General features: G+C 38.2%; 1 protein-coding gene across 3 annotated transcripts in view; it reads right to left on the reverse strand.

Annotated features, from left to right (window-relative positions):
• Positions 1-13,757, reverse strand: part of Tnks (tankyrase) — a 637,218-nt gene that overhangs the window by 576,951 nt on the left and 46,510 nt on the right. For all 3 annotated transcript variants that reach the window (XM_090377953.1, XM_090377952.1, XM_090377954.1), the window contains exon 3: positions 517-725. In XM_090377953.1, coding sequence (XP_090234079.1) covers positions 517-725 — 209 coding nt within the window. The remainder of the gene's footprint in view (positions 1-516; positions 726-13,757) is intronic.

Raw genomic sequence — 13,757 nt, forward strand, 5'->3', positions numbered from 1 at the left:
TACTCTATTAAATATTTCATTGCTAACTTTTCTGCATTGTATTGTGATTTTATCTTCTGACTGGATGATTATCCAAAGTCTCCTTTGATAAATGACTGACTGCAAATATCTCCACAAGAGGTGATGAATCAGGGCTTTGGGGCATTGATTCAACTTCCTATCTAACTGCCACTGATGTGCTTATCTAACCATATTCTGAACATATGGGTGAAATGAGGGTAATGCATCATTTTGCAACCAGAAACAGTATCTAGCTGTTAAAGGTATTTTATTAATGTAACATTTCAATATCATAATGAAATGTTTATCAAATTTCAGCCATAATAAACAGATCCATAAAAAAGTATGAATTATAATCATTTCTACATAACCATTTTCATTTTGTTAGGGCAGGAAACAATAACAGATTTGAGAAATGTAATATTTTAAAATTTAAAAAAAGTATTTAATAATCATTTCATTAAACAAAAATGCAACTTAAGAAGTTTGGAAACTATTTAAAGTTTGGATTTCTACCTTTCGTCCATCACTGGCATGGCAATTAACATTCAAAGGTGTTAGCAATGATAATAATTTTTCCTCATTTCCACTTCTAGCAGCTTCTAATAATTCATCTTTCCTATATTCTCCTGTCAAAACTGCTCTAGCTGATGGATCTGCGAGATCATGAGGTATTTTTCCATCTGTATTTCGAATAGATGAGTCTGCACCATGCTGAAGAAGAACTGAAAGGGCATAAACAAAGTGGTTATAATCATTTTGTGGATTAAAAGGTATTAAGCAATAGCAAAAAAAATTTAAACATGACAGATGATGAAAGGACTAGTACATGTATACTGTAGTAAAATTAATTGTGCACATAGTACACCTTGATTCCTGTCTTTAGCAACCCTGCCAACCTTATGTATTTTACTATAAAAACCTGAAATCCAGTAAATCTTAAGATTTCCCAATTTACTTTGACAAAAGTTTTAAATTTAGACTTTTACAAGAAAATTTTATAATAAAAATCAGAATATTTTCCACATTATCTGACTGAAATATTGTATATTAAGACCAAAATTTCAGCATATTTCAGACTTTTTCTGCTTTGAAAATGCTACTATTTAACAGTTTGCATTAGTAAAATGCCCACCTGATAATCACATTTTTGCAAATTTTGCAAATTCTTTCCATTATCTAAATGAAGTTCTGTATATTAGTTGCTCTGAATATGTTATCCAGGCAACTTTTCAAGGATAATAGCAGTTTTTTTTTTTTTTTTTTTTTAAGAAAAGCCCAAACACAAAAGGTATCAAAACCTAGAGTACTTTATTACCATGCATGGGTTGAAGATGGGGGGGGGGGATGCCGGAAACTTTGCTCTCAAGACTAAACCTGGGTTTCACCATTGCCTCCAATAAGCAAAGTGGGGAGATTGCACCAGTTGATGAGAGTCATCTGCCATCTAGTGTTAGCATCTGGTTGCTTTAATATTACTATTAAAGTATAATATTATTATTAGTATTATATATATATTAGCAGTGGGCTTAGAGGAGAACAGGCATTCTACGTGTTATCAGACACTCAGTCTAAAACACTGATGTATCCAATATCTTCCTATTTTAGAAGATGTGGAGAAGTCCAGTTGGCCTGCCTCCCTAAAATCCATTCATGCACACCTTCTCAATGGTAAGCCCTGTTACATCACTTTGGTTGCAACGAATGTGTGGAGTGGTTCTCTTCAAGATGGCTGGTCAGCATGAAGAGGAAAAAACCAAACCCTCCAGCACATGACAACACAATGAAATAAATGGTCCTCAGTCCCCAACGGCTTTCATTCTCCCTCTTATGGCAGCGAGAGGATTGGAGTGGAGGCAAAAGCTCTAGGTATGACGAGGTCATACTAGTCATAATGTCAACTAGTTCATATGTACATATTACAGTATGTATTAATTATTCCGATTATCACGTATATCACGTATATCAATAATGATATTAAGAGTAGGAGACCAGCGGAATTACTTAGCAAGTACAGGTCACTGTTGAAAAAAAGCCGTGAATTAGGGTTGAATTTGAAAGTGTCTGCAATTCTGCCAAAACACGATAGGAGGGAGTATATGATGAGAGCCTTGTCGATCAATTCGGCCCTGGAAAGATTGTGCAAGGCTCAAGGGGTAGAATTTTTTTCAGCCTGGACTGTACTTGTTAACAGGAGAGATTGCTTCTACAGGGATGGGATACACTTAAATACAAAGAGTGCAAGAATATTTACTTATGCTATCGAGGCAGTGTTAGGTGGGTCGGAAACCTGCTAGCTTGGGGGGAGACAAAGACCAATAGATTGACAGTAGCCACTGGCAGAGGTGAAAGAGATTCTTGCATTGCTTCTATTAGAATGACCAGAAGCCTGAAAAACAAGGTGCATGGTATTTCAGAGACTGCTGGGAGCCATTGCGGTACAAGTAAACACATGCGTTGTGTTAGGGTAGCTAAGAATAGAAACAGGTGCAGGTATACTTGTGTGTACACCAATGCTAGGAGTTTAGTAAATAAATTTGATGAATTTGAGGTATTGCTCAAAACATCAAAGGCAGATATTGTTGGGATATCAGAGATGTGGTGTCAAACAGATATAAGGGATGCAGAACTGCAATTTGGGGAGTACAATGTCTACAGAAAGGATAGACAGGATAGGAAGGGGGGGAGGGGTTATGCTATTAGTTAAGAAACACATAAAAACCAAGGAAGTGAAGCCAGTCAACATCGCTGGACGGTGCAGTGTTGAGTCAGTTTGGTGTGACATAAGCATTGGGAGATCAAAATTGAGAGTAGGAGTGTGCTATAGGCCTAATGACTCTGATGAGTATAATAAGGAACTGTACAGGGAAATAGAGTGGGCCAGTAAATCAGAGTCTTATAATGGGAGATTTTAATTTCCCAGATATTGACTGGAATTTGGGGGCTGGTTACTCACGCACTAGCAGGGCTTTTGTGGATTTATTGGATGATGGTTTTCTACATCAGCATGTTCAGGAGGCAACTAGAGGGAGTAATACTCTTGATTTGATTATCAGCAGTGATTCTTCATGCATTAAGAATCTGCAGATAAATGAACCACTAGGTGGCAGTGATCACAGTGTGCTGAAGTGGGATTTACTCAAAGGGGTAACTACCAACTGATGATGTTACCAACAGCAAATTCAAAATGGGAAGCATTCAAAGAACTTATCTTGGAAGCTACTAGGCTTTACATACCAACTAAGAGATATTGTTCAAGGTTTAGGCCAAAATGGATGTCAGATGAACTAATGAGGTATATGGCAGAGAAGAAAAATGCATGGGATACTTACAAATTAACACATGACACAGAAGCCTATGATAGATACAAGTTGATATGCAACCAAGTTACAAAAGAGGTTAGGCAGGCGAAGGCAGATTACGAGAAATCCTTGGCAAGGGATGCAAAGAAAAACAGCAAAGAGTTCTTTACTTATGTAAACTCTAGAAGGAAGGGGATGAATCAGATTGGTCCACTTGATATTGATCGGTCAACTGTTGATGATCCTGCTCAGGTAGCTAACAAACTAAATGAATATTTTGCATCGACATTCACACATGAGGAGTTATTCAGCAAGGGGAATGCCAGAGGTGTATTCAACTCTAGCAGTAAGCTACAGAATCTTGAAATAACTGGGAGTAAAGTGGAGGAGAAACTGTTGAAGATAAACACAAGAAAGGCACCCGGGGTGGATGGGATCTATCCAGTTATATTAAAAGAGGCAGCAAAGGAAGTAAGCAAACCCTTAGCCATAATTATGAGAGCTTCCTTGAACTCAGGGGAGGTACCCATAGACTGGAAATGTGCAAATGTGACCCCAATTCACAAAGGAGGATCAAAGGCTGACACAAGTAATTATAGACTTGTGAGCTTAACTTCTGTTCCAGGAAAATTAATGGAGGCACTGGTTAAAGAAGCACTGCAGGATCATTTAGACAAGACTTCAGTTATAGCTCAGACACAGCATGGTTTTGTTAAGGGGAGGTCTTGCCTGACCAACTTGATTGGATACTATGATGCAGTCACAAAAGAACTGGATGCAGGGAATAACTCTGATATTATATACTTGGATCTTAGAAAGGCTTTTGATACTGTTGCACGTGGAAGACTGCTACACAAATTGGAGCAGTGTGACATTGGAGGCAAATTGCTGCTATGGATAAAGGGGTGGTTGAGGGGGAGAAGACAGAGTGGTAATCAATGGACACTGCTCATCGTGGACTAATGTTATTAGTGGAGTCCCTCAGGGCTCAGTGTTGGGTCCATTATTGTTTTCTGTATTTATAAATGATATTGATGATGGTATATCAAGCTTAATGTCCAAGTTTGCAGACGATACAAAGGTTGGCAGGGTTGTCAAGGACACTACTGACACTATGCTGCTGCAACAGGATCTGGAAAGGTTGAGCAGATGGGCTGAGAGGTGGCAAATGAAGTTTAACATTGACAAATGTAAAGTACTACACATGGGAAACAGCAACCCCAGAGCAACGTATCAACTCTGTGGTACTACACTGACAGTGGTAGAGAATGAAAGGGACTTGGGGGTGGTTGTGCAGGCAGATATGAAGTTCTCTGAGCAGTGCAGACGGGCTGCAAGAGTAGCTCATGGAGTATTGTCAATGATATACAGGAATTTTTCCAGCAGGGATAAGGAGGTGATTATTCCATTGTATAAGGCAATGGTCAGGCCACACCTAGAGTACTGTATACAGGTCTGGAGGCATTTCAAGAAGGATGTAGAGCTGCTGGAACGAGTACAGAGAAGGGCAACAAGATTAGTGAATGGAACAAAGGGGTGCTCTTACGAAGAAAGGCTTAAGTTTTGCAAATTACAGTGTGTGGAGACTAGGCACCAGCGAGGTGATCTGATAGAGGTGTATAAAGCCTTGAATGGTTTAAGCATGCTCAATGCTGATGGGATTCTTCCTCTAGCTCAGAAAAATCACCTGAGAGGGCATAAATTCAAATTGAGGAAAGACAGATGTAGGATAGACGTGCGGAAATTTGCCTTTAGCCAGCGGGTGGTTGGTTGGTGGAACAGAGTTCCATCCCTTGTGGTGGAGGTTGATAGCCTAAATAAGTTTAAGGCTCAGCTGGACAGGTATTTTGAACGAACAGAGGGGTGAAGTGGAAGTGGGTTTTTTTTTTTTTTTTTTGGCTGATGCTGCATAAGCTTGCTTTCTTGCATCAAATGCCTCTACTAATGCTAATGCTAATCTTCGAAGTTATTTACTGCTACCCTTGAAGAAGCTTTCAGAAGATTGGACTGGTCACAGAAAGAAGTCAATGTGAATGGAAAGTACCAAACCATTTACGATTCGCAGAAGACATTGTGATCATAAGCCATGATCCAAAGAATTAGAGGAAAATCGCAATCAGTTATTTCACAGTTAGTAAGGATTTTGGACTAAAGATGAATATGGCTAAAACAAAAGTAAGCCACAGAAAGGGATAAAATCATTAAAGGAGCAGTAATTGAAAAGGTGTATTCATATACTTATCTGGGACACGTCATTAGCTGTAATAATGATAATGTTTTTTTTTTTTATGAAATCCCCAAACACGAGAGGTATTAGATCCTATAGTACTTAGTACCATGCTTGGGTTGGAGGTTGAGAAGATGAAAGAAGATATTTGTTGACATTAGACTTGAACTTCTGTAGACTGTAATTTTCAGGAAATACGTACGAAGGAAGGTTGTTCCAGAAAACGGCAGTTGAATGAATAAACGAGGAAGACGAAAAGTTGGTTCTGCGGGTTTGAAGTTGGACAGTAAATGGATGTTAGCTGGTGGCAGCACATGTTCGGACTGTTTTGAAAGAGAGAGCAGTACTTATAGAAGCATAATAAAAGGCACAAATTATTCCATTTTATTTACTTAGATACATGACTATATAAACAACTTTAATTATGTCTTATATTTTTTCAGCAGCGCCACACCAACAATGAAGTCATTACAGATGTATTTCCCAACTTGGTAGGCCAAACATTAAACTAATAAACACTTTCCCAAGTGAAAAAAAAAATTATTTATTGTTAGCTGGTCTAAGGAGATTATAATAAACAATTTTAGAATTCAGAAATAAACTAAAAAAATTTGAAAACAAAATTTGTGACCTGGCCCTACAATTCTTTGTCAATGGCTAAACAGTGGCCTTGCATATTTTCCCTGCCTATGAACTCTCAGTAACTAGCAAAGTGCCTTGGGATTGAAAGCTCTTTATATCAATGGTATAGCTGTCTTGCTGGAGTTGCAAAGTACACTGGTGGTAGTACTGATGGGAGGTTGCTGTTGGCTAGGAACTTGCTCTGGTTTTATTATTTTTAATAGTGTAATCCTTAAAATCTTAAATAACATGAAAGCCTCAGGTACTTTCACAATATTTAAGGCCTTGGAAGTACCCAAAAATTTGGCTCAGCATCAGTTCAGATGGGGATTAGAGTTAGAACAGATTACAATCCTCTACCATCTTTGGTTCCCATTATAAACTTTAAGCCTTCTCACTCAAGAGATTCATTACACAATCTTTTTGTTGTTGTTATTTGGTTTTTAGGAGCATTAGCAACTAAGGCCATATTGCCCCGGGGATATGCGGTGGTCATTCCTTGACCTTTCCGCATCCTCCGTATTTGGTGGTCATGGGCTCGAACCCCGGTCTAATCAAGAAGCATGTGCAACGCACTGCTGCTCTTGCCCACCTGGCTAAGGAGGCACTTACACAATCCGCAAGGTCAATTGTACAAAAGTAAAAATCAGGAAACATTTCAAAGATACCAGAGTGGTAAACATGGTGGGGGGGAAGACCAACAGCATCCATTCCAATTATAGTGGTGAGTAGAAATTTCTGCAAAAGCAGCCAACCTAAACATTTGAACATTACAGCCAACCAGACTTCCAAACAAGTAACCAAGCTCACAATCAGCTCTGGGCATGATGTCAATCTAACCAATACCCAGTTAGTGAGCAGAACGACTCAGCAACAGACCCAGAAAACAGGAGAACCTAAGCATTAATATTAACCATTTCTCTTATACATAAAGGGTCTAATTGCAAAAATTCTTAGACTATTTGTTTCGACAAAAAAATAAAAAAATTGTGCAGTGTGTGTTGTTTAGTTGTTTCTGGCCACTCTGCCACAAGGAAGGCAATCACCTGGAAAGCCTGCCCAGTACCTATCTACCCAACAAGAGGGTGGGCCACAATTATGCATGTACCAGAGTCAAGCTTGAAAACCTATGTTCTACAGCTCTTACTGCCCTAACAATAGAGCAAAAAAATATATTAAAATAAAAAAAATCCAGTACCCATTAGAGGAAGTGCAAGTGAGTAACATCAAAATAATCCCGTACTTGCGCAGCCCAAACTCAACTTTTTTTTGCTGGTACCTTCTTAATTCAAGGTACCAGCAAAAAAACAAAAATGGATAGTGAACATCTAACTAAAATATTTAAAAAAATAAGAAAAGCCTAGAGACTGACTTTGTTGGCAGAAAAAACATAAGTGGAACCATTAGACCAGTGTTTCTCAACCTCTTTTTTAATTATCACCCCCCAAAGGGCTTTTTTAGACAATTTTTTTTCCTAATCAGCCCCCCCCCCCATGAAATTTTAAACAAGAAAATACTTAATACTAGCTCTTCTTATTCAATGGGATCCCTGAGCCTGATGCTTCTTAGCTAAAAGTTCAATGTTCAGTATGATGTTAGCAAGTTTAATTCTAATGTCTCCTCTTGAACATATGTCAATTCTATTTCTTTCCTTTGTTAATATTTTATTTACTGAACTAAAACCACTTTCAACCATATAAGACGTTGAAAAAAAAAGGGGTACTTTGGCCATTTCAGACAACATTGTTGGATAAAGAAGTTCGGTTGTTTTTGATCCCCACAAATCAGCCATTCCACCTTTTTCGAATTTATGTTTGCATTCTTTGTTACATTTTAATTCAATGAGTTCTTCTGGAATTTCTTCACTAGCAGACCTGGCATTGCATCCAATTGGATCTAACATCCATGGCTTCACTTCAAAAGAAAATAAATCTGAAAATCTATTTTTCATTTCATCTTTTAAAGAACACAAATAAGCTGAATAATTCTTATCATTCTCAGTGAGAGATTCATTGATTTAAGCTAACTCTTGCATACCATGAAATTGTTTTCTCATTAAATTGCTTTCAACTACTGTATTTCCAGTGAAGGCTTTTAATAAGCGTTTGCAGTCAATGTAATTAATTTCCCATGAAGTTGACGTGATACTTCATTGTTTGCGAAAAATCCAAGCCATATAGTATATGTTGTTTTTGTGTTTGCTGATCTCCTTTGCTAAATCTGTCTCCTTCGCTTTCTAAAAAAAACTAATTATCTTATCAAAAAAAGGTTTACAAATCTTGTTAGACAGTTTCTTTTAGAAAGCCATATTACTTATTACTTCTGTATGTAAAAGAAGCCTCGCATACTGTTCTTCATTATCAACACAAAATGTTCTGAAAAGGTGATCATATTTACTATGTGACTTTATTTTATTGATGGTTTTAATAGCTATACTCAGAGATTGATCAAGAACTGGACTAATATTTTTTGCAACCAAATGATGTTGGTGTACAATGCAGTGTACTGCAAGAACTTCAGGATATACTTAATTTAGGTGGGCTATAAAACCTCTGTCTTCCAACAATGGAAGTAGCACCATCAGTGGCACAGGATACCAAATTTTCCAATGGTGCTTGTTTTTCATCAAACCATGTTTTTTCAGCAGCAAAAATGGATGCTCCAGTACAGCCAGTTCCAATAGATTTTACAAACAATATCGCTTCTTGCAATTTACAATCATCAGCGAAATAATGACAGTATGCCATTATAAGAGCCTTATTGTCAGTAACTGTGGATTCATCAATCTGAATAGAAAATTTTCCCGTTTTTAGTTTGTCGATTAGTTGCTCTTCAATGTTAACTGACATCTCATCGATTTGTATTCAAATTGAATCATTGTTCGATGGCAATGCTCTTAAAATACTGGAAGGATTTTGATGCATCACTGTTGAAATTAGTCTCTAATGCAAGCTGTATAACAGTCTCAGCAACTGTATGAGCACTACCAGTTTTTGCAATGATTTCTGCAATTTTATAAGATGCAATCATTCCATCGTCATTTGTTTGTGTTCTTCTTAAATAAGGAAGTAACAGTGTTATGTTGCTCAAAATTCTGTTTTAAATTTTTTAAATATTTGATATATGTACCAACTTTACCAGGATGTTTCCTTTTTAAGTGATCTAAAAGTCTTGATGATTTCATAGCCTAATCTGAAAAAGAACTATTACACATAAGACATATGGGCTGTCTTGAGTCGAATGGACTTTCAATAAAACCATAAGTTAGATATTCATACAGATACTGTCGACACTTTTTTCTTTTCAGCACCACTTGAAATGATTGATGATGGATTGAATAACTACAAAGAATTAAATAATAAAATATAAACAATTTTTATTTAACTCTAATAGCTCGTATCATTCACAAAAGCACTGTGGATCAAAAATAAACAGCTTCCACAAAGAAACAAAAAATCAATACTATGTGTGGCTTAGAAAGAAGAAGCAATAAACTGAAACATTTCCTCATCCCATCCATGCCTCATATATTGAACAATGAAACAAAAGAATAAAAAAATAAACCATGCCCACCATGCCATGGCCAAGGTCGCAGCTGTTGGAAAGGAACGAACACCAAGGATTGAGGAGACATTACGTCTGAAAGTACTTAGGCATTTTTAATGCCTATGAAAAGCAAAGGTAGTTGAATTAAACCACACCTACTACCTTCCTTTTATCAAAATTTCTCACTCGCTCCTAAAATAATATATGTTAAAAATCAGTTGTCTCAGGAGAAAAGAAAACCCAATGAGAAAAATTAAATATTAAGGAATAGGATTTTGTTCGCTAGGGCTGAACTTTTGAGGGCCACAAACCATTGTAATACCCATGATTTTTCTGGCCCCAAAAACCAATTTTTGCCCCCATTTCGTGTATATGTTTACCAAATATAGCATATATTTTTACGTTTCTATACTTATATATTTACTTACTAAGTATATATAAATTTTTTATTTTTTTATGTAAACCCCAAACACGAGAGATATTAGAACCTATAGTACTTAGCACCATGATTGAGTTGGAGGTTGAGAAGACGAAAGAAGATATTTGTTGACATTGGACTTGAACTTCTGTAGACTGTAATTTTCAGGAAATACGTATGAAGGAAGGTTGTTCCAGAAAACGGCAGTTGAATGAATAAACGAGGAAGATGAAAAGTTGGTTCTGTAAGTTTGAAGTTGGACAGTAAATGGATGTTGGCTGGTGGCGGCACGTGTTCGGACTGTTTTGAAAGGCAGAGTGGGAATTATAGAAGCCAATTCAGAAGAACAGAGCCCATGGAAGTATCTGTAGAAGAGGCATACAGCAGAAACAGTATGTCTATGAGACAGCAAGTGGAGAGACTCTGTTAGAGATGAATCATTAATTAACCTAACTGCCCTCTTCTGAATGGAATCAAGAAGCCTGAGAGAGGTTTTGGGGGCACCACCCCAGATGTGGGAACAATATTCCATGGCAAGGCACATTTGCGATTTATACAGAGTGAGCAGCTGTTTCGAAGAAAAGTAACGCCGAGAGCGAAAGACAAAACCAAGTTTTTTAGATGCAGAAGAAGCAATATTTGTAACGTGCTTGTGCTAAGAGAGATTAGAAGTCAGGGTAATCCCCAAAAGAGATATATCATTTTGCCTAGAAATCGGAGTGTCACTAAAGATAAGCATAGGAGCAGAATCCTTTTTGTGAGATATAAGACAAGACTGAGTTTTAGAAGGATTGAAATCAACTAAGTTGTCTTTGGCCCAACTGGAGAATTACCTGAAGATCAGCATTTAAGGAATTGGTAGCAGATTTTTGAGAAGTTGAAGCTGACTGAGCAGGACAAGGGTTCTCAAAATGGAATGTGGAATGCAATGTGCTTTCATCGGCAATACTATGGATAAGATTTCCAGTCAATGGAAGAAGGTCATTAATATACAAGAGGGAAAGAGTGGGGGAAAGAATTGAACCTTGGGGGACACGGGCATTAGCGGAGAAGTTAGAAGACAGAGAGCCATCTACCATCACCCTCAGAGAGCAATCGGAGAGAAAACAGTTGGCAAACCATAAGATGGAAGCTTATTTAGAAGACCTTTAGGCCAAACAGGATCGAAAGCCTTTGAGATATTAAGAGCAACTACTTGTGTTTCACCGAACCTTTCCATTGAATTAGTCCATAACTGGGTAACATAAGCCAGAATATCACCAGTGGATCAACACTGACAGAATCCATACTGGCGATAGTTGATCAGATGGAAGGTTTCTAGGTAGTTCAAGAGTTGGCGGTTAATTGATTTCTACATTACTTTATAAAAAGTAGAAGTAATTGCAATGGGACGATAATTGGATGGGAGATTTGTCACCCTTTTTAGGAACTGGCTGGATATGAGCAAATTTCCAAGCAAAAGGAAAAACACCTTTGGAATAAGAAAGTGAAAAAAGGCGGCAAAGAATAGGAGTAAGTTCAGGAGCACAGGTTTTGAGAACAAGTGGAGAAATACCATCGGGACCTGGAGCTTTCTTAGCATCAAGATTCATCAAAATCCTCCTGAAATCCTTTTGACGGAAAACCACAAGAGGCATTGAATGAAGTGTGCTGGGAATAGTGGGAGGTGTTTTAGCAAGATCATTAATACATGAGTTGAAAGAAAAATGGGATGCTAGCATGTCAGCTTTATCCTTGGCAGAAGTGACAACAGAACCATCTGGTTTGGACAGAGGTGGGAGCAGAGATGGGCAAACGTTACGGTCAATAACTTTGGCAAGAGACCAGAATGCTCGGCTACCATTAGGGCAAGAAGCAAGTTTTTTACTCTTAGCCTGTTCAAACTCTAGTTTGGACCGATTAATAACTGCTTTACAATTGTTGTGAGCTTTGGTGTAGGCAGGAAATGAAACTGAAGAATTAGAAACAAGCCAATTACGATATGCAACATTCTTCTCTTGAACAGCCTTAGCACATTTATCGGAAAATCAAGGTTTAGATAAAGGACGAGATTTTAAAGTGGAGTGTGGGATAAAGGATTCCATTCTGCAAGAATAATTTCACTGACACGATCTGAGCAAACGTTGACATCAGAAGTTTTGAAACAGTAATCAGACCAAGGAAAAGAAGAAAAGAAGTCTCGCAGGTCATCCCATTTTGCATTCTTGTAATGCCAAACAACACGAGGTTAGGAATAGCCATGAGATAAAAGGTCCATTGGAGAAGAGACAATCACCAAGTTGTGATCTGAAGTGCCTAAAGGACCTCTCACTTCGACCGTGTACTTAAAAGGGTTGTTTGTGAGAAAAAGATCAAGCGTATTGGCTGTATGATTAGGATTGTCCGGTATTCTTGTAGGTAAATGAACAATCTGTGCAAGGTCATTAGTAATTGCAAAAGCCTCAGCATCTCGACCAGCTGGGTCGGTGTGACTAGAAAACGGAAGCCAGCTGGAGTTGTGAACATTAAAATCGCCAAGGAAAATTACCTCACTGTTAGGAAAGTTGGACTGGAGAAAGTCAAGTTGCAAAGAGAGGAAGTCAAAGAGCTCCAAGTGATTAGTGGTGTTAGGAGAACGGTAGAGACAACATTTGAATTTGACACAATGAGGTAGAGAGATTTTAAGCCAGAGAAGATCAAAGAGAGGAGATTCCAAATTGCTAAGTCTATGAGAGGGAATATCAGAACGGACATATGCACAAGTACCACCTTTGAGGCGAAAGGAATCATACAGCGTATAATTTGGGCATCTGAGATGAGCAGTAGTTGAATCAAACGATAACTAAGATTCTGTCAGAAAAAGTACATGGCGTTTGGCAGACTGCAAGTGGAAATGGACATTGTTGAGATTAGAATTGAGACCACGTATATTTGTGAAATGAATTAGGAAGTGCTTGGGAGGTTTAGATCTTTTCGCAGATAAGCTTGCTCTATTAGTTTGACAATTCATGGTGTATTCAATAGTAAGAAAAAGTGGGTGGGACATGCTGTATAAAGTAATGAAATTTTTGGATATGGCATACACATGGTAAGAATATACCCAGATCCTTGACATAACGAGGCCTCGACAATGCTCCCCGCATACACACTACTTGGACTCCCTCCAGTCACTATCTGGTAGAGTAGAGATAGCAAGATCCGGAAGCCTCCTAGAGAGTTACCAATAGGTTCAGTCCAGTGTACTAACTAGCGGCCGGCCAGCAAACACTGTTTTAGAGCTGTACCCTCGAAACGTAAGGAATATTGGATCTCGCCACGATGTTCATCATAACCTCAAAAGTCATCAATCATACTGCATGATGGAAGAGATAGGAAAGGGTTGACCGGAACTTAGCTCTGAAGACTAAACATGGGTTCCACCACTTCAAGCCTCCAATAAGCAAAGTGGTGGTATTGCACCGGTTGATGAGAGTCATCTACCACCTAGTACTGCCTGGTAACATAGAGGGGCGGCATTCCTCCATGTGGTGTGGGCACCACACCTTGACCCCTGCTTACGTTGGTTCACATCTGGGTGGTCACCCACCATGTACTTGTGCATGGATGTTATACCCAGGATTACTAACAATCCCACCATCGTGAAGGTGCAAGCAGAGCATTTTCG

The sequence above is a fragment of the Mastigoproctus giganteus genome, chromosome 7 (genome assembly GCF_048544385.1).
Source record: "Mastigoproctus giganteus isolate SK-2022 chromosome 7, ASM4854438v1, whole genome shotgun sequence".
Taxonomy (NCBI): Eukaryota; Metazoa; Arthropoda; class Arachnida; order Uropygi; family Thelyphonidae; genus Mastigoproctus; species Mastigoproctus giganteus.